The 27988-nt window shown below is 33.5% G+C and overlaps 1 protein-coding gene and 1 long non-coding RNA gene across 2 annotated transcripts; both read right to left on the bottom strand.

Moving 5' to 3' along the window:
• LOC127730738 (immunoglobulin-binding protein 1-like) lies at positions 1-27931 on the bottom strand. The gene is made up of 10 exons (XM_052239268.1): positions 27790-27931; positions 15436-15548; positions 14589-14673; positions 13772-13869; positions 12911-13046; positions 10758-10827; positions 9756-9847; positions 3434-3576; positions 2381-2523; positions 1-198 (listed from the first exon to the last, which is right to left on the bottom strand). Exons 1-10 carry the CDS (start codon positions 27901-27903, stop codon positions 158-160), a joined length of 1035 nt encoding a protein of 344 aa, XP_052095228.1. The 5' UTR covers positions 27904-27931; the 3' UTR covers positions 1-157.
• On the bottom strand, positions 4415-8536 carry LOC127730748 (uncharacterized). The gene is made up of 2 exons (XR_007995262.1): positions 8407-8536; positions 4415-5620 (listed from the first exon to the last, which is right to left on the bottom strand). It is a non-coding gene; the product is annotated as an uncharacterized LOC127730748 (long non-coding RNA).
• Positions 27932-27988: the final 57 nt, after the last annotated feature.

Raw genomic sequence — 27988 nt, forward strand, 5'->3', positions numbered from 1 at the left:
TCAGATGTAAATTTTATTATCATATTGAAAATATTATCACAATAATATTATTCAGCACTTACAAACTTTTCTATAGCTTCAGAATATTTTTTATTACTGTTCAAATAAAGCCTCAAAATCATATCAAAATAAATTTATAATGCCTATTTATGATTGTTCATCCCATATTCTTTCTGTTCCCCCATCCTCTCCTATGATCTACAAAAATATAAAAAAGGAATAGATTAAAGCAGATGTTTTTGATTTTATCTAATTTAATAGAAAGGGATTACCCCTGTAAACCTATACATGCTACTTCTATTTAAGTTTCCTTTAATTTATTCAATTTTATAACTTGTTTTCTTCCAACTCATAAGTTACTTTTGAGTAGTGATTTGTGCCTTCATATGTGTTAGTAGGAATTAGTTTAAGATATTTGAGATGTTCTGCACTCTTTATGTCAAATTACATGTAATAAATTATAAGTTAAGTTATAAATAAAGGGAGATGTGGGTTATATGCCAAAAGAAAAGCCACCAAACCACACAAAATACTGAAAGACAAGGTCAACAATACAATCTTCAACAAAACACTAATGTATGTATTTATAAAAAGATCAGCCAAAGTCCAGAAAAGTTAAAAAAAATCTGACAGAGACATTCAAAGATATTCTATTAATACCAATTACATGAAGAACGCAAATCATTCAGATATAACATTATAACTAAAGACAATCACTGACTTGGGACAGGCACATAGTCATAAACATATATGCATGTGGCAGTGATAAAGTTGTTTTTTGAGGCTACAACCCACCCTTTCTTAATCCCAAGCAGTGGAATTGCTTACAGTTCATAGATGTTAATCTTAAGCATGTTAATAATCATTTATAATGTTAAGACGGCAGAGTAGCAAATGGAAAGGCAACAGAGGGTTGATGATTAAGTACAAATTACAGTTGACCTGGTTAGTCTATTATCTTTATGACAATTAAAACAATACAGATTTCCCATGTTTAATAAAGAACTAATTTGGTTTACTGTTGTAATGAGTCAGAGCTTGATAAATTCATATTTGTCAGATATTTTTTAGCCATTTTTCATCAAATGTTAATTAAAATTTCTAAAGTTAAATTTATTTGCATTTTAGGCCAATATTAACCCTTCTCAAACCTATTCCTTTACTTTGACAACATGGCAGAACTGTCAGTCTTTTCAAATCTTCCAGAAGAATTTCAACATGAAACCTGAATGTAAAGCTTTGAAAAAGTACAAAAGTTGTGTGAAAAATTCTACATCCTTGCAACAAACAACTAAAAATGACATCAAGGACAGTGGATTTTGCTAGACAAAACCTTTCATAACATCAGGGACAATGAACATTGTTAGACAACACCTTTCAGACCATCAGGAACAATGGACATTGCTAGACAATACCTTTTATAACATCAGGGACAGTGGACATTGCTAGACAAAACCTTTCAGACCATCAAGAACAATGGACATTGCTAGACAAAACCTTTCATACCATCAGGGACAATGGACATTGCTAGACAAAACCTTTCAGACCATCAGGAACAATGGACATTGCTAGACAAAACCGTTCAGAACATCAGGAACAATGGACATTGCTAGGCAAAACCTTTCAGACCATCAGGGACAATGGACTTGCTAAACAAAACCTTTCAGACCATCAGGAACAATGGACATTGCTAGACAAAACCTTTCATAACAACAGGGACAGTGCACATTGCTAGACAAAACCTTTCAGACCATTAGGAACAATGAACATTGCTAGACAAAACCTTTCATAACATCAGGGACAATGGACTTGCTAAACAAAACCTTACAGACCATCAGGAACAATGGACATTGCTAGACAAAACCTTTCATAACAACAGGGACAGTGCACATTGCTAGACAAAACCTTTCAGACCATGAGGAACAATGGACATTGCTCGACAAAATCTTTCAGATCATCAGGGACAATGGACATTGCTAGACAAAACCGTTCAGACCATCAGGAACAATGGACATTGCTAGACAAAACCGTTCAGACCATCAGGAACAATGGACATTGCTAGACAAAACCGTTCAGACCATTAGGGACAATGGACATTGCTAGACAAAACCTTACATAACATCAGGGACAATGGACATAGCTAGAGAAAACCTTTCCTAACATGAAGAACAATGGACATTGCTAGACAAAATCTGTTCAGAACATCAGGGACAATGGACATTGCTAGACAAATCCGTTCAGAACATCAGGGACAATGGACATTGCTAGACAAAACCTTCCAGAACATCAGGGACAATGGACAGTGCTAGACATGGTCTTTCAGACCATTCGGGACAATGCTAGACAAAACCTTTCAGACCATCAGGCAAGTACTACTCACCATCTTTCCATTCATCCCAATCTCTAGCTTTTTGTAAAGTTTCCTCATCATCTTCTTCTATTTTCTTCTCTTTTTCTGAGTCCTCCTGTTCTTTAGCCTGAGCATCTCTTTCAGGGTCATTTGCCCAATCCTGCATACTGTGACTAAAACATATAATTGTGTACTGTAAATTCAGAAATTATTGCGAGTTTTTTATTAATGCGAATAATGCGACTGGGTGAGTATCGCAAAAATAAGAACTCGCATTTTGATATCTGATACATATATCTGTATGCAGATTTTCCTTAAATCGCAATAATTAATCTCGCATTTTTCTCCATTTTTTAAAAATCGCAATAATAAATGCACGCAATAATTTCTGAATTTACAGTATGTGTAGATAGGGTTTTTTTATTTCAAAATATGAGTTTGGTGTCAGTAACTGTAAATCAAAAAATATCTCACAAATAAGAAATGTAATGTAACCATATAGTTTGTGGTGTTACAGCTTACAAAGTCTACCTCAATTATTTGCCTTATACAGAAGTTTTTTTTTCCTGCCAATTTATCCAACATGTAGTGGGTTCAATTCTTTGCCAGATTGATTTTATTGTTCTTCAATTTACAGTTGTAGCGTGATCGTCAGTTTGCAAAGAATTCCCCTCGAACCAATGATAGGGGCCGTCTTACACTTGCAGTGAGGTGAGAGTTGCTCTGTATTGAAGACCTCACTGTCACTTTGAGATGAAGAACAGTGATAAATGCACTGTTCCTTTGCTTTTCATGTGTTTTGCTGTGCATGTACTGATTTTGTATCACGGATGGTTACCCCATATCCTTTCTTTTTTATTATATACTCAGTTCCATTTATCATATTACAAGCTACTGTTAACCCTTTCTGATACCAACTCTGGGTTGCGATTTAATATATATCAAAAAGCACTTTCATGGTGAGTTAATGATACGAGATACATGGTCACTATTGTCATTGTTATATCTTTGAATTATTAACATAATTATCATATTTGTTCACCTATTTAGCCATTTTCCAAACTTTGATAGTTTCACACTTACCTATTTCCAGGTGCTTGGAATGTTCCATCTCTTACTCTTTCTTCATAAAATTCATCCACAGTCATAACAGGTCTACTTGGATAGCCTGCTCCATAAACTTTCTTTTGTATCATGTCCTTTGTTATGATAAATGGTCTAAATGCCTAAAAAGAAAGTAAAAATGTTTTTAAAAAAAGTCCTTATTTAGGTATAGATCGTTGGACTCATTATAATTCCTTAGAAAACTCTTAAAAGCTGACCAATACTCACCTGCTTTACTGATCATGATTTGAGTTTATGTTGCAAGTCTTTTAGATAAAGGTTTTACTACAAATATCACATACTTTTATTAACATTATCAATGATCCATGTCAATAAGGTCAAGGTTAAATGAACACTACCAGACTAACATGTTCACCATACAATCATTCCAAAACAAATAAAATGCTCCGCTGGGGCGCAGCTTGATACGACCGCAGAGGTCGAACCCTGAACAGTTGGGGCAAGTATGGACACAACATTCAAGCTTGATACAGCACTGAATTTGGATTGTAATTAAATATTTGACACAGCATAGGTTTCTGACACAGAATGAAAGTGGTCTAAGAACTTAAAAATTTTCAATTTACCTATTCATACATGTGATGGACTGTGAAACTCAGATCAGGAGATTGGGAAATTTTGGTCAGGAGATTAGGACTCAGATCAGGAGGTTTTTAATCGACATTAATTTTGTTGTAAATGTAACCCTGTGCTGTAAAAATGGTCTTTTAAAGTGTGTTTTCTTCAACTTTCCATCCAATTTATTATGTTTATAGTACCCTTGTACTTATAAAGTTTCTCCATCTTTATATTCTACATGTTCAATCTAACATTGTTTTTTTCCAGTATGTTCTTTAATTTTTTTACTTCATATTCTATAAAACAATCATTGCAACCAGAACATTTGTTAAGCTATCTGCAAATAGTTTTTATTTTTTTTTTTTTTTCTCTTGTAAATAGTTTTTATTTGCAAACTCAGAAAATCATTCTATCTGTAAAATTAGGGTCATAGTTATTATATAAATTTCAATTTAAGCCTTGAAAGGAAGTATAGAATCCTCAAATAATTTTCAAATTATTATTTTTTTATTTGTCCTAAGACATTTAAAATCATTTAATAACCATCCTTTTATGATTATTTGTTCAATTTATATTTTATTCATATTCTTTTAAAAATTTTCATTATTAAAAGGAAAGTAACTTAAAACAGGATAAATCAAGGGAAGTAACCCAATAAATACACAGTTTTTGTTACACAACGGCAGTTAGCCTGAGGTAAAAATCGTTGATTACCAGTATGTTTGACACCCAAGCTGACAAGTGAAGCCATATAATTATGCATGTTAATTGATTTACAGGTAAAATATAACTTCAGGTAATGTCAGTTACACCAGATGCCTGAGATGATATGTTGGGCACATACACGGGATTTTTTCCTCTTCAACGGGAGGTCGGGAGGAGACCCCTGAAAACGGGATTATTGTACTCCCGTCGGGAGGTTCACATGTATGCCTATTCAAACCATATCATTATTATTTGCTTTTATATATAAATCAGAAATAACCAATTTAAAATGGAAAATGTTAAAGAAAAAAAAGGAAAAAAAAAATCCCCCCCCCCCCAATTTTTTGAACCCCCTTATGATTCATCACCCCCAAACTCAATCCCAGCTTTCCCTTTGTGGTATGGTACCTTGCAGTACAATTTCAGAGAGATTCATACACTTGAACACAAGTTATTGTCTGGAAACTAGAAAAATGCTTGTTTTTTGGCCCCAAATTCCTAAACGTTTAGGGCAATTACCCCCAAACTCAATTCCAGCTTTCCCTTTGTGATATGGAACCTTGCAGTACAATTTCATAAAGATCCATACACTTACACACAAGTTATTGTCCTGAAACTAGAAAAATGCATGTTTTTTTTGCTCTTTTATGGCCCCTAATTACTAAAATTTTGAGGGAAAACCCCCAAAATCAATCCCAGCCTTCCCTTTGTGATATGGAACCTTGTAGTACAATTTCATAAAGATCCATACACTTACAAACAAGTTATTGTCATGAAACTAGAAAAATGCTTGTTTTTTGCCCCTTTTTGGCCCCTAATTCCTAAAATTTGGAGGAAATTACCCCAAAAATCAATCCCAGTATTCCCTTTGTGATATGGAACCTTGTAGTACAATTTCCTAAAGATCCAAACACTTACAAACAAGTTATTGTCATGAAACTAGAAAAATGCTTGTTTTTTGCCCCTTTTTGGCCCCTAATTCCTAAAATTTTGAGGCAATTACCCCCAAAATCAATCCCAGCATTCCCTTTGTGATATGGAACCTTGTGGTACAATGTCAGAGAGATCCATACACTAACACACAAGTTATGTCTGGAAGTTACAAAAATGCTTATTTTTGGCCCCTAATTCCTTAACTGATAGTACCATAACCCCCAAAATCAATCCCCACCTTCCTTTTGTGGTATTGAACCTTATGGTAAAATTTCATTGAGATCCATTCACTTAAACTAAAGTTAGAGTGCGAAAACTAATGTGTCTTCGGACGACGACGACGCCAACGTCATACCAATATACGACCACAAAAATTTTTTTGCGGTCGTATAAAAATAGTAAAAGTATTGCTTATAGAAACAGACTTAACCATGAAAGGTTGACATTGACCAATGAATCATGAAAATGATCTCAAGTTTAAATGAAACATGCCAGACAGACATTGTGCACCTTACAGTTAATCTATACACCAAATATAGTTGACCTATTGCTTAGAAATCTGACCATGAAGAAACAGCAAACATCTATCATGCTATAAAATTTATTTGCAGGTACTAAATGAAATATGTATAAATGAAGTAATTCTGATGTTTTCTTCCATTCCAAAATATGTGCCAGTTGTAAGAGATTTGCATTGAGAAACTCCCCAATATCTAGAAATGGCATGTCCCTATTGTTGGAAACCTTCAGGCCAATCAAAAGTCACCAAAAATATGCACAACTACACACAGTGTGAAATCAGTCTGTCCAGTAATTCCTGTATGTAGAGAATTTTGTGTTTACAAATTTTTGTTATGAATAAACTGACAAATAAAAGAACAGAGTTCCAATGTCCCCCGCATTGCACATATTTTATCTATCTAAGGGCAATAACTAAAAAAAAAAAAATTTTTTGTTTAAATTTTTTTTTATCTAATATCTAAGAGAGCAAATTGCAATTTCCAATATAAGTAGTATTTCCAAGGGGCATAACTCTTTTAAAAATATTTGATAAGCACTAATTTTTTTAAATTGTCCAAGACATTGCTTATATTATAATAAAATGCTCCGCTGGGGCGCAGCTTGATACGACCGCAGAGGTCGAACCCTGAACAGTTGGGGCAAGTATGGACACAACATTCAAGCTTGATACAGCACTGAATTTGGATTGTAATTAAATATTTGACACAGCATAGGTTTCTGACACAGAATGAAAGTGGTCTAAGAACTTAAAAATTTTCAATTTACCTATTCATACATGTGATGGACTGTGAAACTCAGATCAGGAGATTGGGAAATTTTGGTCAGGAGATTAGGACTCAGATCAGGAGGTTTTTAATCGACAATAATTTTGTTGTAAATGTAACCGTGTGCTGTAAAAATGGTCTTTTAAAGTGTGTTTTCTTCAACTTTCCATCCAATTTATTATGTTTATAGTACCCTTGTACTTATAAAGTTTCTCCATCTTTATATTCTACATGTTCAATCTAACATTGTTTTTTTCCAGTATGTTCTTTAAATTTTTTACTTCATATTCTATAAAACAATCATTGCAACCAGAACATTTGTTTAGCTATCTGCAAATATGTTTTTTTTTTTTTTTTTTTCTCTTGCAAATAGTTTTTATTTGCAAACTCAGAAAATCATTCTATCTGTAAAATTTGGGTCATAGTTATTATATAAATTTCAATTTAAGCCTTGAAAGGAAGTATAGAATCCTCAAATAATTTTCAAATTATTATTTTTTTATTTGTCCTAAGACATTTAAAATCATTTAATAACCATCCTTTTATGATTATTTGTTCAATTTATATTTTATTTATATTCTTTTAAAAATTTTCATTATTAATAGGAAAGTAACTTAAAACAGGATAAATCAAGGGAAGTAACCCAATAAATACACAGTTTTTGTTACACAACGGCAGTTAGCCTGAGGTCAAAATCGTTGATTACCAGTATGTTTGACACTCAAGCTGACAAGTGAAGCCATATAATTATGCATGTTAATTGATTTACAGGTAAAATATAACTTCAGGTAATGTCAGTTACACCAGATGCCTGAGATGATATGTTGGGCAGAAATTTTTCATTCATGAAAAATTTCATACACGGGATTTTTTCCTCTTCAACGGGAGGTCGGGAGGAGACCCCTGAAAACGGGATTATTGTACTCCCGTCGGGAGGTTCACATGTATGCCTATTCAAACCATATCATTATTATTTGCTTTTATATATAAATCAGAAGTAACCAATTTAAAATGGAAAATGTTAAAGAAAAAAAATGAAAAAAAAAATCCCCCCCAATTTTTTGAACCCCCTTATGATTCATCACCCCCAAACTCAATCCCAGCTTTCCCTTTGTGGTATGGTACCTTGCAGTACAATTTCAGAGAGATTCAAACACTTGAACACAAGTTATTGTCTGGAAACTAGAAAAATGCTTGTTTTTTGGCCCCTTTTTGGCCCCAAATTCCTAAACGTTTAGGGCAATTACCCCCAAACTCAATTCCAGCTTTCCCTTTGTGATATGGAACCTTGCAGTACAATTTCATAAAGATCCATACACTTACACACAAGTTATTGTCCTGAAACTAGAAAAATGCATGTTTTTTTTGCCCTTTTATGGCCCCTAATTACTAAAATTTTGAGGGAAAACCCCCAAAATCAATCCCAGCCTTCCCTTTGTGATATGGAACCTTGTAGTACAATTTCATAAAGATCCATACACTTACAAACAAGTTATTGTCATGAAACTAGAAAAATGCTTGTTTTTTGCCCCATTTTGGCCCCTAATTCCTAAAATTTGGAGGAAATTACCCCAAAAATCAATCCCAGTATTCCCTTTGTGATATGGAACCTTGTAGTACAATTTCATAAAGATCCATACAATTACAAACAAGTTATTGTCATGAAACTAGAAAAATGCTTGTTTTTTGCCCCTTTTTGGCCCCTAATTCCTAAAATTTGGAGGCAATCACCCCCAAAATCAATCCCAGCATTCCCTTTGTGATATGGAACCTTGTGGTACAATGTCAGAGAGATCCATACACTTACACACAAGTTATGTCTGGAAGTTACAAAAATGCTTATTTTTGGCCCCTTTTGGCCCCTAATTCCTTAACTGTTAGTACCATAACCCCCAAAATCAATCCCCACCTTCCTTTTGTGGTATTGAACCTTATGGTAAAATTTCATTGAGATCCATTCACTTAAACTAAAGTTAGAGTGCGAAAACTATTGTGTATTCGGACGACGACGCCGGACGACGACGCCAACGTCATACCAATATACGACCACAAAAATTTTTTTGCGGTCGTATAAAAACCTTTGATGGAAATTTGATAAAAATCTGGCAAAAATTGTACACGAGAGCGCTTACAATGCAATTTTCCATATAATTAAAATTTCAAAGAGGCATAACTCTTTCTAAAATAATTGATCAACACTGATTTCCAAACTTGTCCAAGAGATTGCTAATATAAACCTATGATATAAATTTCATAAAAATCTGGCAAGAATTGTACACATGAGAGCTCTAACAATGAAATCTTCCTATATAATTAATATTTCCAAGGGGCATAACTCTTTTAAAAATAGTTGATTAGCACTGATTTTTTAGCTTGTCCCAAACATTGCTGATATGAACACATGGTATAAGTTTTATAAAAATCTGGCAGGAATTGTACACTTGAGAGCGCTAACAAGACTGGACGGATGGATGCCCTGTATTTATATGTCCCGTGCAATGCGTCGTGCAGGGGACAATAAACTGATGACAGAACAATTCACTACGTCTCCTCAATACCATAACATTTCTCACATCTACAGATTTAAATGATGAATCTATTTCTTACAATAAAACAAACCTACTTTAGCCTGAAAAATTCTTTTTACAGGTAATAAAATTTTGAAGTTGCAGAAAATTGAGTAAAATGGAAAAAAAACAACATTTGTCACTGAAATTGTTTCTATTTTATCCCTCTCCCACAATATTGTTTGTTAACTAAGACACTGTTGTGATAAAAGTTCTTATATAAGATTATACCTGTTTCTTTTGTGGATCTTTTTTGTGTTTTGGAGGTTCTTCATGTCCATTCTGTATACTTTGCTCTCTAAATTTTAACATTGTTACTTCACCTTTTCACAAAAATATAGTAAAATAAATTATCTTCTTTTAAGCAGAACAATATGTCAAATATATAATTAATTCAGAAAAATAGGTATATGATTACGAAGTTTAACTGATAGATAATGCTTAAATAAAATGTGTAATAATTAAAACAATGAAGGAAATAAAATTTAACCTCAGTTTGAAAAGGAACAAAATGTACAGTAAAACCTTCTATAAAGGTCACCTCTATTAAGAGAAAACTTGTCTTGTCACAATGACATCGTTGATATTTTTAGAAATGACCCTATATTCATATACCATGCACAATTTATGTAATTTTCTTGACAAGTATGGTTAAACAAATACACATCATTTTGTAACTTGAGTATTTGAGAAAAATTTCATCGATAAATTTCTAGAAATTTTCATATGAAGGATGTATTTCTAGAATGTTGTGCTCAATGCGCTATGTTTTGTGTATATCAAAAGTAGTGATAAAATCTGGAATATTAATAACTATTAAGCCAGCCACATAAGGGTTTAGATTGCATGAATGCAATTTTAACCCCCAAAACATCCATTTTGAACCTCAATGCAAAGGTCATCATTCTTGAAAGGTCAGTTTTATATGGTCCAGATGGTAACCTTTTTATACAGGTTTGACTGTTTTCTACTTAGTATTTGATAAAAGAACTTGAATATTTAACTCAATATAAATCAATAGAGTCTTATTCTAAGTTCAGAGTGATATTTAATATTAGTTCCTTTTAAATGTTTTGACTGAGTTCTGTTCACCAGCTAATTGGTTTATGTCTTTGGTTGTATTGTTTTGTTTGATTATGCTTCCTTTGATATGTATCATATATCTCCTCTGTTTCTTAAATATAAAAATAAATACACAAAAATTGTTGTAAAAGTTTAATCTGAAATACTTACAATTCAAGCTGTCTAATTCCTCTAAAGACTTCTCCACCCAATGTTGACATAAGGTCAAATAATAATCTCTCTGTAAAATCAAGAGAAAGGGAATGAATGTATGTATAGCTGCAGTTAGATATATTCAAATCTTAAATTGAAACAAATGGGAAATGTGTCCATGGGACACAGATGATGCCCCCGCTTGCATATCATATACAGTTATAAAGGCACATAACTGAAGAACAGTAAAAGTGACGCTACCCAAATTTGTACTTGATCTGAGTTTTGTGGTAATAAGTATTGTGTATAAGTCTCATAACATTTGCTTTGAGGCTAAATTAAGTTAGAGAACGGAAACGAAAAATTCAGCAATTTTTATGTTTATAAAGGGGCATAACACAAGAACGGTAAAAGTGACGCCACCCAATTTCGAACTTGATCTGTATTATGTGGTAATAAGAATTGTGTATAAGTTTCATAACATTTAGTTGAGGCAAACTAAAGATAGAGAACAGAAATGAAAAATTCAGCAATTTTTATGTTTATAAAGGGGCATAACTCAAGAACAGTAAAAGAGATGCCACCAAATTTCGAACTTGATCTGTATTATGTGATAATAAGCATTGTGTATAAGTTTCATAACATTTGGTTGAGGCAAACTAAAGTTAAAGAACGGAAACAAAAAAACAAACGCAATTTTTCCAAATGTAAAGTGGCATAGCTCTAGAACGATTATAGTGACGCCACAAAATTTCAAACTTGATCTGTGTTTTGTGGTAATAAGCATTGTGTATAAGTTTCATAACATTTGGTTGAGGCAAACTAAAGTTAGAGAACAGAAACCAACTTTGGGACGTACGGACGGAAGGACGTACGTACAGACGGACAAGGGTAAAACTTAATGCTCCCTCCGCTACGGCCTGGGCATAAAAATAAATGAATTGACATATTCAGGGAAGGTGACAAGGTTTGATCAAAATGTAATATCTTCAATTTGTCAAATAGTTTGACTTTGTAATTTCAGAAAACTGACCAATCTGAATAAAAATTGCTTCTGGTGGACAAATATTTCACCCAGGAAATCAGGAAAATTTAGAAATGACGTTCAAAATATTATTCCTGCAAATTTGGGACTATTCTGGGAAAAAATCAATCAGAGTCATCATATGCCATCATCAATAAGCTATGAACAAGCAAGTTTCAGAATAACAGAGGCTGCACCTATTTACCCTTATTTACCAATCAAAGCAGGGTTTGACACCACATGATATTTTTTTCTGTGGGTAATATGGGTGGAAGCAAATACAATTCTGTTAAAAATGAAAATAAAGATTATGGTGGTGGGGTATAAAAAAGTGTTGTCTAACCCCTGTAATAGTCCTTAGAAAAATTTGGTCCAGTAGTTTCTGAGAAGATGAAAACAGAGTTCATATATTTGAACTGTGCAATGAAGGTGATACAAAAATTATATTGATGTATGTAATTATGGATAAAATATACAGGTACATGTATATAGCAATTCTTATAGTATTATCTTCTGCTGCAGTTAATGCCACAAAAGATATTCTGTAGTTTATTCTTGCCTATCATGCCATTTGTCCCATTTGTCCCAATGTCACAGATGCATATAAGGACTCAACATTTTTGTTAAAAGTTTTTAAAGTAATGAAAAGGAAGCTTAAAAAATCACCAAAAACTACTTCAAAACATTTATCTTAATTAACAAGTAATTCAGAACATATATCCAGAGGGCACCATGCACTGCTCACCTATCACCTTTCTATGTTTAGTAGACAACAAAATCTGGGTTCAAACCCTAATTTGGTATATATTTATTTAAAATCACATGATAATGAACATGTGTACTAAGTTTAAAGTTAATGTGACAACAACTTCATGGTGAACTACCTTAAACCAAACTTTAGCCTGATAAGTGACCTGTGAAATTTGGGTGGAAACCCTAACTTGGCATATATTCTCAAAAGTTCACTTCATAATGATCATGTGTAAAAAGTTTCAAGATGTTATGACCACAACTTCATGGTAAACTACCATTAACCAATCTAAAATCAGAAATGAGACAGATTACAGCCAAACAACAGAGTGGAAAACATTTTGCCCCCTTACAATATAATTGGGGCATAAGTAACAAAAGAAAAGAAAGCTTTTACCTTAACCTCATCGTCCACATGTTCTTTCTCTACTTCTACAGATAAATCCTTTAGTTTTTTGGCTCGTTCTTTTTGTTCCTGGAATTTTTTAATCTTATCCCCTCTTTGTCTAGACATTGCAATCAGATCTGGAGGACTGAATATTGAAAAATAAATTCAAACATCTGTATGCAATTGTATTTTATCAAGATTTTTCTAAGTTTTTATTTTTATAAATGACGAAAACCAATTGATTTGATTTATGAAACAAAGTTCTAGTCAGATCATTTTATATATAGTTTTCATAAAAAAAGAGTTAGACCATGATATTAAAATGTAACACAACCAAAGCAAAAACCTCAGTAAAAAACAAGTTATTAAAGACAGAGATCATCACTAACTTCAGTAAGGTTGGATTATATTTTATTCCCTGTTTACATAATATCCCTTGACATCTAAGGTAAATATAGTTGAGCATTATTGCTTTCAAATTTTTATCTTTGTGGGATATATAATTTTGTTACAGCATTAGTTTTGAAATTTACAACAAAATATTTTATCTTACACCATATAATGAGAAATTGCTCCTGCTTAATATCATCTTTAATACTGGTGGTGTTTCCTCCTAATTCCCGTTCACCTTTGTTTAAAAAAAGGTGGTATTTACATAATCTGTATAACATATATGAGTACTTCTATTTTTGGGTTAAAATTTTCATGCAGGTATTGATTAATCAGAACCATTAACTTTTAAAATGTGCAACAAATACGTGGGTACAATGGTTCATTGATATGTTGTTTCTAAAGTCTGAAATAACATTTTTAAATACCAAATAACCAATGATATTTTCACAACCTTAAAAAAAATGTTAAATAACCTACCCTTTTCCTGTAGGCCCTGTCTCTGTTGAGTCTGGTGGGAGGTTAACATCAGTTACTTCGTATGATTTACAAAGCCTTAGGAAGTCTGTAAAATAATCCTGTAATTACAAATTTTATGTAAATTCACATACCATGTGAGTTATTGCCAACACTTATTGTAATGACAAATATTATGTAAATTCACATTCCATGGGTGTTATTTGTTTTAGACATACAGAGTCACAGACAGATGGATTAAGAAAGTAATAAATATATACATGTTACTGAAATATTTTTAGGGGAGCATAATAAATGAATGCTGGAAATATCTACAGTAAGTACTCACTCTAAGTTGTTACTATGGTCCTGATGAAAATTTAAATGTGTTCCCATGAGGCAAAATGGGACAAGATTGGTCCAAATTTCAAAGATCATCTTTTTAAGAACCACTAACCAAACTTGTGGATATGTTGAATGTTCCCTCCAGTCCTTAACAAATGGATACAGGTAGGTGTTACTGTTTCAAGTAACAAAACAAAATTGGTTTCAATTCAAATTCAACAAAGGAAATACTCTTAATAAATATCTGCATGAAGGGTACCATTTCCAGTCTGACATTTTGAGTTGCAGGTTATAAAACTTTTACCTTTTGATATGCTGTACAATGGCAATTTTACAGAGATATCATGGTGTTTTACTGCTTTGGTTTAAATGCATATTAATCAGAAATATTTTAATCCATAATATATTTTATCAGCCATACAATTATTCCTTAGTTCACAAATATTTTACATGCATTATATGCATAATGTTTGAAGAATGTAAAATATACTGATACCTTTCCTTTCTTTACAACTTCAATTCTTTCCTTCACATTTAAAAGTGTTGATAAATATCCCAAAATAGCTGGTAAAAGGAGGTATCTATAAAATATATGGTAAATCTATTAGTAATTAATAATTCAGAATATTTCACAATTTCAATTTTTATAATCACATTCCTGTTCTATCAAACATTTGTTAGATACATGTATCTTAGTGTTAAAGTTATTGTACATTGTTGTATATCAGCATTACTATGATTACAAAATAATGTAAATAAACAGTAATTATCAATGGAGAATTTGACTGCTTAAGATCATTGGGAAAGATGATGAATATCTCATATCATCTCACAGCCTTACACAGTGTTTATTGATTTATACAGTTTGACATCTTCCTGGCAAACCCTAAAAGGCACTAAAAAATAAAGATCATTAGGAAAGAAGATGAAAATCTACAAATCATCTCAAAGCCTTACACTATGTACACGGTCATGATTGTGTTTGATGAGTTATAAATTATGACATCTTTCTGGCAAACCCTAAAAGGCACTCAAAATTGAAGATCATGTCTGAAAGGATTCAACACTAGAAAATAACATATAAAAATCATGTACATGTACATGTAATATACTACATGTATTAATACATTCTGTATTATCATACTTAAAGGTACATGTATAACAATGATAATTATTAATCAAATTAGGATTTACTTCATGTATAAAATCATTTCCTAAAAAAAAAAGATATTTATACTATCATGAATATAATTACCAGTATATTAACTGAAATGGCAAAGAGACTTTCAACATAGGTCATTTTCTTTCTGCTTTTAAGTTGTACTAATGCTAACAGTATTTACCTTACTTCATTTGTGGCAACTTCATCTATATTCTCATTATCACTATATAAATGTAGTTGGTTCACCATGTGTATAGCTTTCTCTCCACTCTGTATCCCATGCCTGAGTTTTACCTAAATGTAAATAATGTTTCTAATAATAAAATCCATGATCAATAAGTACAATGGTAACGTTATAATGACTGTAGTATGTGAGCCTAAACATTGTTTCTTATATATATATGTAGGACTCTGAGGTGCGATGGGGACACTGAATTGCGATTGTCAAGCTTAAGTGCGATGGTCACGCTGAAGTGGGATGGTCTATATTGCACATGATGGTTAGTTTAAAATCTATAGATGTTCAATTATTATGAGAAGAAGATTTGTTGAATGGTTAAAATATTAATTTGCCTTTGCTATATGTTTGTCCTTAGCTACAGTTACATACTAAATGAGAGATTATCCTCTTCGATTTTCTGCATGTGAACATAATTCTGCGTTAACATTTTATCTTTACTTGATTTCTTGCATGAGTTCCTCTTTTACCGTAATATTATAATACAAGGAGTCTGTTTGTATGGTCTTAGAGAATGCTTCATCAGACGTAAAAAAAAAAAACTTTTTTAAATTTCAAATTTCAAGAAAGGTTAACCTTTCCCTCTCCACCAACCACTACCTGTTTCCTGTAGTATTAAAAGTTTATAAGCCCCTTATTAACTTAAAAACCTGAAAACTGTTTCCAAAAAACAAGAATACTTCTACATCGTCATGAAAAGCATAGACAAGAGTGCACACCCTGAAATGTCTCGCCTTCTTTACTAATCATTGATATTATGTTGATAGTCCTAAATATAAAGCTTTATTACAACTGTCACATAAACTTCACATTAACCAAGTAAACTAAACATTGACCAATGAACCATGAAAATGAGGTCAAGGTCAGATGAACCATGCTAGGCAGGCATGTACAGCTAACAATTCTTCCATACAACAAATATAGTTGACCTATTGCTTATAGTTTAAGAAAAACAGACGAAAACACAAAAACTTAACACTGAGCAATGAACCTTGAAAATGAGGTCAAGGTCAAATAAAACCTGCGTGACTGACATATAGATCATAAAATATTTCCATACTCCAAATATAGTTGAACTATTGCATATAGTATTAGAAAAAAAGACCAAAACTCAAAAACTTAACTTTGACCACTGAACCATGAAAATGAGGTCAAGGTAAGATGACACCTGCCAGCTAGACATGTACACCTTACAATCATTCCATACACCAAATATAGCTGACCTATTGCATGCAGTATTAGAAAAAAAGACCAAAACTCAAAAACTTAACTTTGACCACTGAACCATGAAAATGAGGTCAAGGTCAGATGACACCTGCCAGCTAGACATGTACACCTTACAATCATTCCATACACCTAATATAGTAGACCTATTGCATACAGTATAAGAAATACAGACCAAAACACAAAAACTTAACTATAACCACTGAACCATGAAAATGAGGTCAAGGTCAGATGACACCTGCCAGTTGGACATGTACACCTTACAGTCCTTCCATACACCGAATATACTAGACCTATTGCTTATAGTATCTGAGATATGGACTTGACCACGAAAACTTAACCTTGTTCACTGATCCATGAAATGAGGTCGAGGTCAAGTGAAAACTGTCTGACGGGCATGAGGACCTTGCAAGGTACGCACATACCAAATATAGTTATCCTATTACTTATAATAAGAGAGAATTTAACATTACAAAAAATCTGAACTTTTTTTTCAAGTAGTCACTGAACCATGAAAATGAGGTCAAGGACATTGGACATGTGACTGACGGAAACTTCGTAACATGAGGCATCCATATACAAAGTATGAAGCATCCAGGTCTTCCATCTTCTAAAATATAAAGCTTTTAAGAAGTTAGCTAAGGCCGCCGCCGCCGGATCGCTATCCCTATGTCGAGCTTTCTGCGACAAAAGTCGCAGGCTGGACAAAAATATAGTTTATGTAGTCCATTGCACTTCATCGGTACCACCATCGTAATTCAGCATAACTATCAACAAGATAACGTCACAATGCCACCATCATAATGTCAATATCTGGTCATACATGTACATACATGTATCAGTAAACTTTTATATACAGGTAACTGTTCTTGGTTTTCCAATTCAGAATCTTAACTCTTACCATTCTGGGGCCATTATATTATGGCCTGTACCCAAAATATGTTTTGTATGGCTCCTATTGTAATGGCTCTCTATACATGCTATATATTTTCAGAGGTGAGATGAATTATATTCTTTTTCGAAATTCATGCATGTTCCCTGAACCTTAGGTTACTCATTGTCATGTTCCTCAGGTTTAAGGTGCAGTTTGAGCCCAAATAAAACTTAAGAATTGCAATTGCGCTTCAGGAAGTATGGGCTTTCCTTCTGTGTCTGGTCCATGCAGTACAGTGGTCTAGAACTTCCAAAAACCTTGTAAACTGACAGGAATATAACTGATGAAAGTATTTATTATTCAAATAGGCTTTGGGAATGAATACTTCTAGTTGCAGGTCCAGGTGAAGCCAAAAATCAGAACAAGAGTGCACACGCTGAAATGTCTCGCCTTCTTTACTAATCATTGATATTATGTTGATAGTCCTAAATATAAAGCTTTATTACAACTGTCACATAAACTTAACATTAACCAAGTAAACTAAACATTGACCAATGAACCATGAAAATGAGGTCAAGGTCAGATGAACCATGCTAGGCAGGCATGTACAGCTAACAATTCTTCCATACAACAAATAGAGTTGACCTATTGCTTATAGTTTAAGAAAAACAGACCAAAACACAAAAACTTAACACTGAGCAATGAACCTTGAAAATGAGGTCAAGGTCAAATAAAACCTGCGTGACTGCCAAATAGATCATAAAATATTTCCATACACCAAATATAGTTGAACTATTGCATATAGTATAAGAAAAACAGACCAAAACACAAAAACTTAACTATAACCACTGAACCATGAAAATGAGGTCAAGGTCAGATGACACCTGCCAGTTGGACATGTACACCTTACAGTCCTTCCATACACCAAATATACTAGACCTATTGCTTATAGTATCTGAGATATGGACTTGACCACCAAAACTTAACCTTGTTCATTGATCCATGAAATGAGGTCGAGGTCAAGTGAAAACTGTCTGAAGGGCATGAGGACCTTGCAAGGTACGCACATACCAAATATAGTTGAACTATTGCACATAGTATTAGAAAAAAAGACCAAAACTCAAAAACTTAACTTTGACCACTGAACCATGAAAATAAGGTCAAGGTCAGATGACACCTGCCTGCTAGAAATGTACACCTTACAATCATTCCATACACCAAATATAGTAGACCTATGGCATACAGTATAAGAAAAACAGACCAAAACACAAAAACTTAACTATAACCACTGAACCATGAAAATGAGGTCAAGGTCAGATGACACCTGCCAGTTGGACATGTACACCTTACAGTCCTTCCATACACCGAATATACTAGACCTATTGCTTATAGTATCTGAGATATGGACTTGACCACCAAAACTTAACCTTGTTCATTGATCCATGAAATGAGGTCGAGGTCAAGTGAAAACTGTCTGACGGGCATGAGGACCTTGCAAGGTACGCACATACCAAATATAGTTGAACTATTGCACATAGTATTAGAAAAAAAGACCAAAACTCAAAAACTTAACTTTGACCACTGAACCATGAACATGAGGTCAAGGTCAGATGACACCTGCCCGCTAGACATGTACACCTTACAATCATTCCATACACCAAATATAGTAGACCTATGGCATACAGTATAAGAAATACAGACCAAAACACAAAAACTTAACTATAACCACTGAACCATGAAAATGAGGCCAAGGTCAGATGACACCTGCCAGTTGGACATGTACACCTTACAGTCCTTCCATACACCGAATATACTAGACCTATTGCTTATAGTATCTGAGATATGGACTTGACCACCAAAACTTAACCTTGTTCACTGATCCATGAAATGAGGTCGAGGTCAAGTGAAAACTGTCTGACGGGCATGAGGACCGTGCAAGGTACGCACATACCAAATATAGTTATCTTATTACTTATAATAAGAGAGAATCTAACATTACAAAAATTCTTAACTTTTTTTTCAAGTAGTCACGTGCACTGAACCATGAAAATGAGGTCAAGGACATTGGACATGTGACTGACGGAAACTTCGTAACACGAGACATCCATATACAAAGTATGAAGCATCCAGACCTTCCACCTTCTAAAATATAAAGCTTTTAAGAAGTTAGCTAACGCCGCCGCCGCCGGATCGCTATCCCTATGTCGAGCTTTCTGCGACAAAAGTCGCAGGCTCGACAAAAATGCAGATGTTTGGTTGAAATGGTATTCTTTAGACTGCCATACCCATGGTACCAAGATCTGTTTCACTCAGACCTAAGCATTTTTGTGGGTCATGTGTTCATTTGGGTCCACTCTCTATGCAGACTACGGTGAGACACATGTACAAATGTATCTGCATACTGGGGTCTTGCAGGTCAAGAAATAGGATGAAAAATCTTCAGAATTATACATTCTGCACCCAATGACCGAATGCACAATCTTTCATTGTTAGCTTTTAAAAATATTAAACTAAAGGGCAAAAAATTCTGATATACTGCAGATGTACCATTATTAATGTTTCCCAAGAAACATGAAAGTGTTTAGTAATCCTAATATAACAAGCAGTCTGAGAGTATTGCATAGCAATACATAGTCCCCTACCGGTTAAGAATTCATTGTACTGGAATAAAATGCTAACCTGATTTATAACTGGTCATGGTGTAAAATATATAACAAATATAAAGTCAATATCTTTAAGCATGACAAAAAAAGTTTGGAAAACTGATTATTTGAGTGAGTTTTCTAAGTCTAAGGACCATAACTCTGCACAAAATCATTAGACTGGAACAAAATTTGAACTTGATCTGTAACTTGTCATGAGAAAACTATCAGTCAGGGGTACTACTTGTACAAGTAATCTTTTTTTACTTAAAGAAGTTAATATTTATATACTTATATAAGTAAATTTGTAGGATACTTATACAAGTGTATTTTATTTACTTGTATAGGTAAATTATTTTTTGGCTTAGTTATGTCCCTTTGACATTCAGATTTTTTTACTTATAAATACATGTACAAGTAAAAAGTCATCCTATCTTCTTTTCTTGAATTCTGAGGACTTCTTTGCTCTAATAGAATTTTTAATTGTCTGTCCTTTGCAGATGTCTTTACTAATCATTTAAGCGTAATTTCATGGACAATGAAAATCTCATTTGTCTGTTATCTTCGGAACACTGCTCATTTACAAGCCCCCAAGGGGAAATTTTTGAAGGCCTTGCGCAAATACTTAAGATCTTTGTGCAATCAGTATCTTTGTTGAATTAATGAGATGAAACATTGAACTCTAATCAAAAATTATGAGCTAACCTGAGAAAAATTGTGAAAGACGTGTTTTTACATCTCAAAACTTGAGAATTTTTGTGGGATTGTAAAAAAAAAATTACATATACAAGTAAATTTTTGAGAAAATTAAGAGGAGATTATTCAAACATTATAATTAATTTATATAAGTATATTATTATTTACTTCTTCAAGTAAATAAAGAATACTTGTACAAGTAGTACCCCTGACTGACTATATATACCAATTATTAAATCAACATCTTCAAGCATGATGAAAAAAAGTGTTGAATTTTCTAAGTCCAAGGACCATAACTCTGCATAATAAAATGCTCCGCAGGGCGCAGCTTGATACGACCGCAGAGGTCGAACCCTGAACAGTTGGGGCAAGTATGCAGTGATCTCCCCAGGCCGTTTTAGCGTCGCGGCCCCGCGATGCTATAATTTTTTACCGTGACGCTATAATAATTTCCGCGACGCTATAATTATTTTGAGGACGCTATTTTTTTCTTGTCTGCTCTATACATTGCCGCAATATCGATGTCCTAAATTTCGAACTTTCATCGAATTTCCGCTTGTGATCATAAAAATTATATCACCTTTAATTGTAATCCCTTCAAATCGGACATAAGAGGCAATTAAGATTGATTAAATAGGTGTTAATTGCCCTTCAGGTGATAACTGTTTGGATACGAATACCCCAAGCTGACACTTATGACATGACTGATAACACGTGGCCCAATAGTCCGAGATTACTCTGACGTCCAACGGCTGTTTTGCCAGACAAGCTGGGGCCGTGGGACGTCAGAGCTCGTCCCATATCAAAAAGTGGATATTTGCCCGTCCAAAATAGATGCGCTGCTTCGTCGCTTCTGGTGCCAACGGACGGCCTTGGAATTATATAAATCGGGTATCAATTTGTTCATTTTTCATTTATCTCTTCATTTATGTAAGTTTCACCTACCTGCCACCCTTTATTTTCTCATATTTAGACAGTTTTCACAGTGACCCACCGATTCTGGCATTTTGACTTTCATTTTGAAAGATTGTCATGTGATCACGAGAAAAAAGTAAGGCACAATGGACTATGGGAAATTATGTATGCATATGACCCTAGGTCAATATGAATATATAATCTAACACCTCGCTCATTTACGATGCAAGCAATGTAAATATCCGAGAGCTTCCGAATGTTATCGTGGTTGGCACTAAATGCTTAATACCGATCTCCTGTAAAGGAGGTGAAAAATCGTGGTTGGCTACTAAATGTTAAATATCGATCTCCTATAAAGGAGGTGAAAAAAGTATAAATATTTGCATATTTGAGTCTCGAGGTCGCAAAATCTCTCGTAACATTTGAAAATAAAAGTAAAAATGTCTGAATCGATGGGTCACTGTGAAAACTGTCTAAATATGAGAAAATAAAGGGTGGAAGGTAGGTGAAACTTACATAAATGAAGAGATAAATGAAAAATGAACAAATTGATACCCGATTTATATAATTCCAAGGCCGTCCGTTGGCACCAGAAGCGACGAAGCAGCGCATCTATTTTGGACGGGCAAATATCCACTTTTTGATATGGGACGAGCTCTGACGTCCCACGGCCCCAGCTTGTCTGGCAAAATAGCCGTTGGACGTCAGAGTAATCTCGGACTAGTGGCCCAATTGCAAAATTTTGACATCGAGAAAATCATAAACAATTCGAAATCTACGTTTGAATCAAGGCAAATTCGTCTCCTAAGAGAAGAAAAAAAAAACAAAAAAACGAGCGAACTTAACAGGCTGGTCGTTTGTTATTTCAAACTAACAACTTGTAAAGAAGTGTTTTCTTTCCATTCCGGTACTCGAGAGCGTACATAAAACATTTCGATTCTGGGCAAAATATTAAATAAGTTCTATACTTCATTAGAACGTGATGAAAATTGCCTTTAGGTAATGTTTCATCTATTTATTACAGTAAAATCGTGATATAGTCATCCAATTCGCTTCTCAAACATTGTTTATTTTCGTAAATTTTTCTTCGACCGCCATTGATATATTTGTACTAATTACGGATCGGAAGCGGACCAGCTATGATCAAAATCCGCATTTTTACGGTAATAACTACAGACGCAGAAACGGCACAGCTGACAGAATTATAATGATCCCAATAGGGAAAGTTACTCATTCCACAAGAATTTACAGACTATTTGTTAGATCTCCTTGCAAAATATATTTATTTCTATGTAAACGCATTGTTTCAATTAATTTACTGATTAAAGTAGTTTAACAATGTTAAAAACATATATCTGTTTGAAACAACTGGGACTGATACATTGAGTCCCAGGAAATAATGAATTTCATAAACATGATAAACAGAATAGTTTTTAATTGAAATGGTATTACTATATGATACTTTCTTTTCCTTTTTGATATAAAAGAAGTTCTCTTTTGTACTAGATTTTTAGTTGGTAGTTTCTAACAAGAAAAATATAATTCTGTAACTATAAATGAATATTAAAGAAATAAACTAAAAGAACAGTTATACTTTAATTGTATTCTCAGTTATGAATTGAAAAAAATCAACATAACTTAAAAGAAAGAGAGCATCGCCGCGACGCAACAAATGACATTGAAAAATAAATACAATTTTTTTTTTACGCCAAATGTGATGCTATCCAAAATTCCTGGGGAGAACACTGAGTATGGACACAACATTCAAGCTTGATACAGCTCTGAATTTGGATTGTGATTAAATATTTGACACAGCATAGGTTACTGACACAGAATGAATGTGGTCTAAGAACTTAAAAATTTTAAATTGGACATACACCTATTATGGTCCAATATCCAAAATCTAAATACATGGTTAGATTCAGCATATCAAAGAACCCCAAGAATTCAATTTTTGATGAAATCAAACAAAGTTTAATTTTGGACCCTTTTGACCTCAATGTGGACAAAGTTGATAATGGGGCCCGAAAATCAAAAATCTAAATACATGGTTAGATTCAGCATATCAAAGAACCCCATATATTCAATTTTTGTTGAAATCAAACAAAGTTTAATTTAGGACCCCGATTTGGACCAACTTGAAAACTGGGCCCATAATCAAAAATCTAAATACATGTTTAGATTCAGCATATCAAAGAACCCTAAGAATTCAATTTTTGTTAAAATCAAACTAAGTTTAATTTTGGACCCTTTGGACCTTAATGTAGACCAATTTGAAAACGGAACCAAAAATTAAGAATCTAAATACACAGTTAGATTCGGCATATCAAAGAACCCCAATAATTCAATTTTTGATGAAATCAAACAAAGTTTAATTTTGGACCCTTTGGACCTCAATGTGGACCAATTTAAAAACGGGGCCCAAAATCCAAAAACTTAATACACGGTTAGAATCAGCATATTTAAGAACCCCAAGAATTCAAGAATAAAACCCCATTGAAATTGGTCAAGAAATAAGCAACTTATACGAAGTATCTTCTTTTGCACAATACTGTGCAATTGAATATTTCTTGCAATTGGGCAATACTGTACAATTGACAATTTCTTGCTATTGCGCAATATTGTGCTATTGGATATTTCTTGCTATTGCACAATACTGTGCAATTGAAGATTTCTTGCTATTGCGCAATACTGTGCAATTGAAGATTTCTTGCTATTGTGCAATACTGTGCAATTGAAAATTTCTTGCTATTGCACAATACTTATTATATAATAATTTACACATCCTGTTTGGTGTGTATCTCCTACCATATCATTATTATTTGCTTTTAAATATAAAACAGAGAAATAACCAACTTAAAATGGAAAATTTTAAAAGAAAAAAAAAAGGAAAAAAAGAAAAAAAGGAAAAAAAAAAAAAAATCCCCCCCCCCCAATTTTTTGAACCCCCTTATGATTCATCACCCCAAAACTCAATCCCAGACTTCCCTTTGTGGTATGGTACCTTGCAGTACAATTTCAGAGAGATCCATACACTTGAACACAAGTTATTGTCTGGAAACTAGAAAAATGCTTATTTTTGGCCCCTTTTTGGCCCCTTATTCCTAAACGTTTTGGGCAATTACCCCCAAACTCAATTCGAGCTTTCCCTTTGTGATATGGAGCCTTGTAGTACAATTTCAGAAAGATCCATACACTTACACACAAGTTATTGTCATGAAACTAGAAAAATGCTTGTTTTTTGCCCCTTTTTTGGCCCCTAATTCCTAATATTTTGAGGCAATTACCCCCAAAATCAATCCCAGCATTCCCTGTGTGATATGGAACCTTGTGGAACAATGTCAGAGAGATCCATACACTAACACACAAGTAATGTCTGGAAGTTACAAAAATGCTTATTTTTGGCCCCTTTTTGGCCCCTAATTCCTTAACTGTTGGTACCATAACCACCAAAATCAATCCCAACCTTCCTTTTGTGGTATTGAACCTTATGGTAAAATTTCATAGAGATCCATTCACTTAAACTAAAGTTAGAGTGCGAAAACCAATGTGTCTTCGGACGACGACGACGCCAACGTCATACCAATATACGACCGCAAAAATTGTTTGCGGTCGTATAAAAATCATCAGGCCAGAACAAAATCGAACTCGATCTGTAACTTGTCATGATAAAACTATATACAAATTATCAAATCAATATCTTTATGCATGACGAAAAAAAGTGCGGAAAACTGATTATATGAGTGAATGTTCTAAGTCCAAGGACCACAACTCTGCACAAAATCATCAGACCGTAACAAAATTTGAACTTGATCTGTAACTTGTCATGATAAAACTATATCAAATTATAAAATCAAAACCTTCAAGCATGACCAAAAAAAGTGTGGAAAACTGATTATTTCAGTGAATTTTTTTAAGTCCAAGGACCATAACTGCAAAAAATCATCAGTGTCGAAAACTGATTTGCAAGACAGACAGACAGACAGACAGACAGACAGACAGACAGACAGACAGACAGAGTGCAAACCCAAATGAACACATGACCCACAAAAATGCTTAGGTCTGAGTGAAACAGATCTGGGTATCATGGGTATGGCAGTCTAAAGAATACCATTTCAACCAAACATCTGCATTTTTCTGATTTTTGGCTTCACCTGGACCTGCAACTAGAAGTATTCATTCCCAAAGCCTATTTAAATAATAAATACTTTCATCAGTTATATTCCTGTCAGTTTACAAGGTTTTTGGAAGTTCTAGACCACTAGTACTGTACTGCATGGACCAGACACAGAAGGAAAGCCCATACTTCCTGAAGCGCAATTTCAATTCTAAAGTTTTATTTGGGCTCAAACTGCACCTTAAACCTGAGGAACATGACAATGAGTAGCCTAAGGTTCAGGGAACATGCATGAATTTCGAAAAAGAATATGATTCATCTGACCTCTGAAAATATATAGAGATCCATTGCAATAGGAGCCAAAAAAAAAACATATTTTGGGTACAGGCCATAATATAACGGCCCCAGAATGGTAAGAGTTATAAGAGAACTTGTTATTTAATGTTATTCAGGGTTATATCTGGTCTATATACCAGCTTTGATAAGTGTTTGGTATTACTATAAATTTTCACTTCTTCGTACTATGAACATCAAAATTATTTATTTTGTAAAAATATTTCCTTTCTCTATTTGAACTGTACACGTATATCTAACAACAAAATTATTTTCATTTACCAGTGTTTAAAGTAATTGCAAATGGCTGATATTTTTGTACAAGCATATTGTTTTTCTTAAATTGTTTAACATTTCACAGCGGTATAACATGTTACAGTAATTATTCTTCCCTTAGTTTATTTATTTTGTATTTACATTGTATCATAGATCAAATTTATTTGTTCAGTGTATGTTCACTGGTGTTAATATGTCTTTTGATTGAGTTGAGCCATTTCAATTGATATTTTATAGTGTGTCTTTCTATGTTGTGATGTTACACCATTGTTTCAGATAAGGGTGAATGTTTGGTACCATTAAAAAGTTTAAACCCGCTGCAATTGTTTGCACCTGTCCTAAGTCAGGAATCTGATGTTCAGTAGTTATCGTTTGTTGATGTGGTTCATAAGTGTTTCTCGTTTCTCATTTTTTGTATAGATTAGACCGTTGGTTTTCCCGTTTGAATGGTTTTACACTAGTAATTTTTGGGGCCCTTTATAGCTTGCTGTTCGGTGTGAGCCAAGGCTCCTTGTTGAAGACTGTACTTTGACCTATAATGGTGTACTTTTATAAATTTTGCCTTGGATGGAGAGTTGTCTCATTGGCACTCATACCACATCTTCTTATATCTATTGTCAATTATGTCATTATAACTGTGTTGAAGATGAACCCCATTTTTTGATTGAATGTCCTCAATATAACATTGATAGACAATTATTTTTCAATAAAATTATTATGTCTAATAAGAATTTTTGTGGACTTACTACAAAAGAAAAAATTCTGTGGTTAATGACAAACGAAGATCATGAAGATAGACACATTTTAAACAAATTAGGTAATTTTCTGGTAAAGAGCTTTGAAAAAAGAGCAAAACAATTGTCTCGTCTTAATAATAAACATAAATAATTATGCACATGATTTATTTACATAATTGCAATATATTCCATTTTGGTATATTCTCCCCAGCTGCAAGTTGCAACATCTTAAAATGTATATGCAGTATACATGGTATATATATATTGTATATTTTTGTCTGTAATTTGATGTGTATTCTGTCATTTATTGGATTTTCTTTCTTTAATATAATATTATGCCCCTCGGGGCCCAAAATTGGTCAATAAAATTTATCTTATGAATGTATATATCTTATCTTATCTGTAGACTGTACGACAGTACGTACAATAAAAATGTATATTCAAAAGCCCCTCTGGACTTTGTTTGTAAATTAATATATGTACTTGATAGTCCTGAGATGAAGTTGGATCATTTGTATTTTCTGTGAAGATATACGTTGTCCATAAATCTTGGTACAACTCCGAAAGGGTTGGTATTTTGTCTCCAGCTTCAGCCATAACTTAGAGCGATATATCGATATCAGAACAACGTTTTACCGATTTACTATAAAATCACATTCGGTACAGATATGATTAATTTCTG

Source organism: Mytilus californianus, unplaced genomic scaffold, assembly GCF_021869535.1.
Source record: "Mytilus californianus isolate M0D057914Y unplaced genomic scaffold, xbMytCali1.0.p SCAF_2, whole genome shotgun sequence".
NCBI classification, from domain to species: Eukaryota; Metazoa; Mollusca; class Bivalvia; order Mytilida; family Mytilidae; genus Mytilus; species Mytilus californianus.

What these genes read in the sequence shown, in the direction of transcription:
- LOC127730738 (XM_052239268.1), bottom strand. Translation starts at nt 27,903, where the DNA reads ATGGCTGAAGCTGGAGACAAAATACCAACCCTTTCGGAGTTGTACCAA. An exon ending in ACAGGGCCTACAGGAAAAGG is followed by an intron (nt 13,047 to 13,771) that starts GTAGGTTATTTA and finishes TTCAATATTCAG; the next exon opens with TCCTCCAGATCTGATTGCAA. An exon ending in GGAATTAGACAGCTTGAATT is followed by an intron (nt 9,848 to 10,757) that starts GTAAGTATTTCA and finishes TTTTGTGAAAAG; the next exon opens with GTGAAGTAACAATGTTAAAA.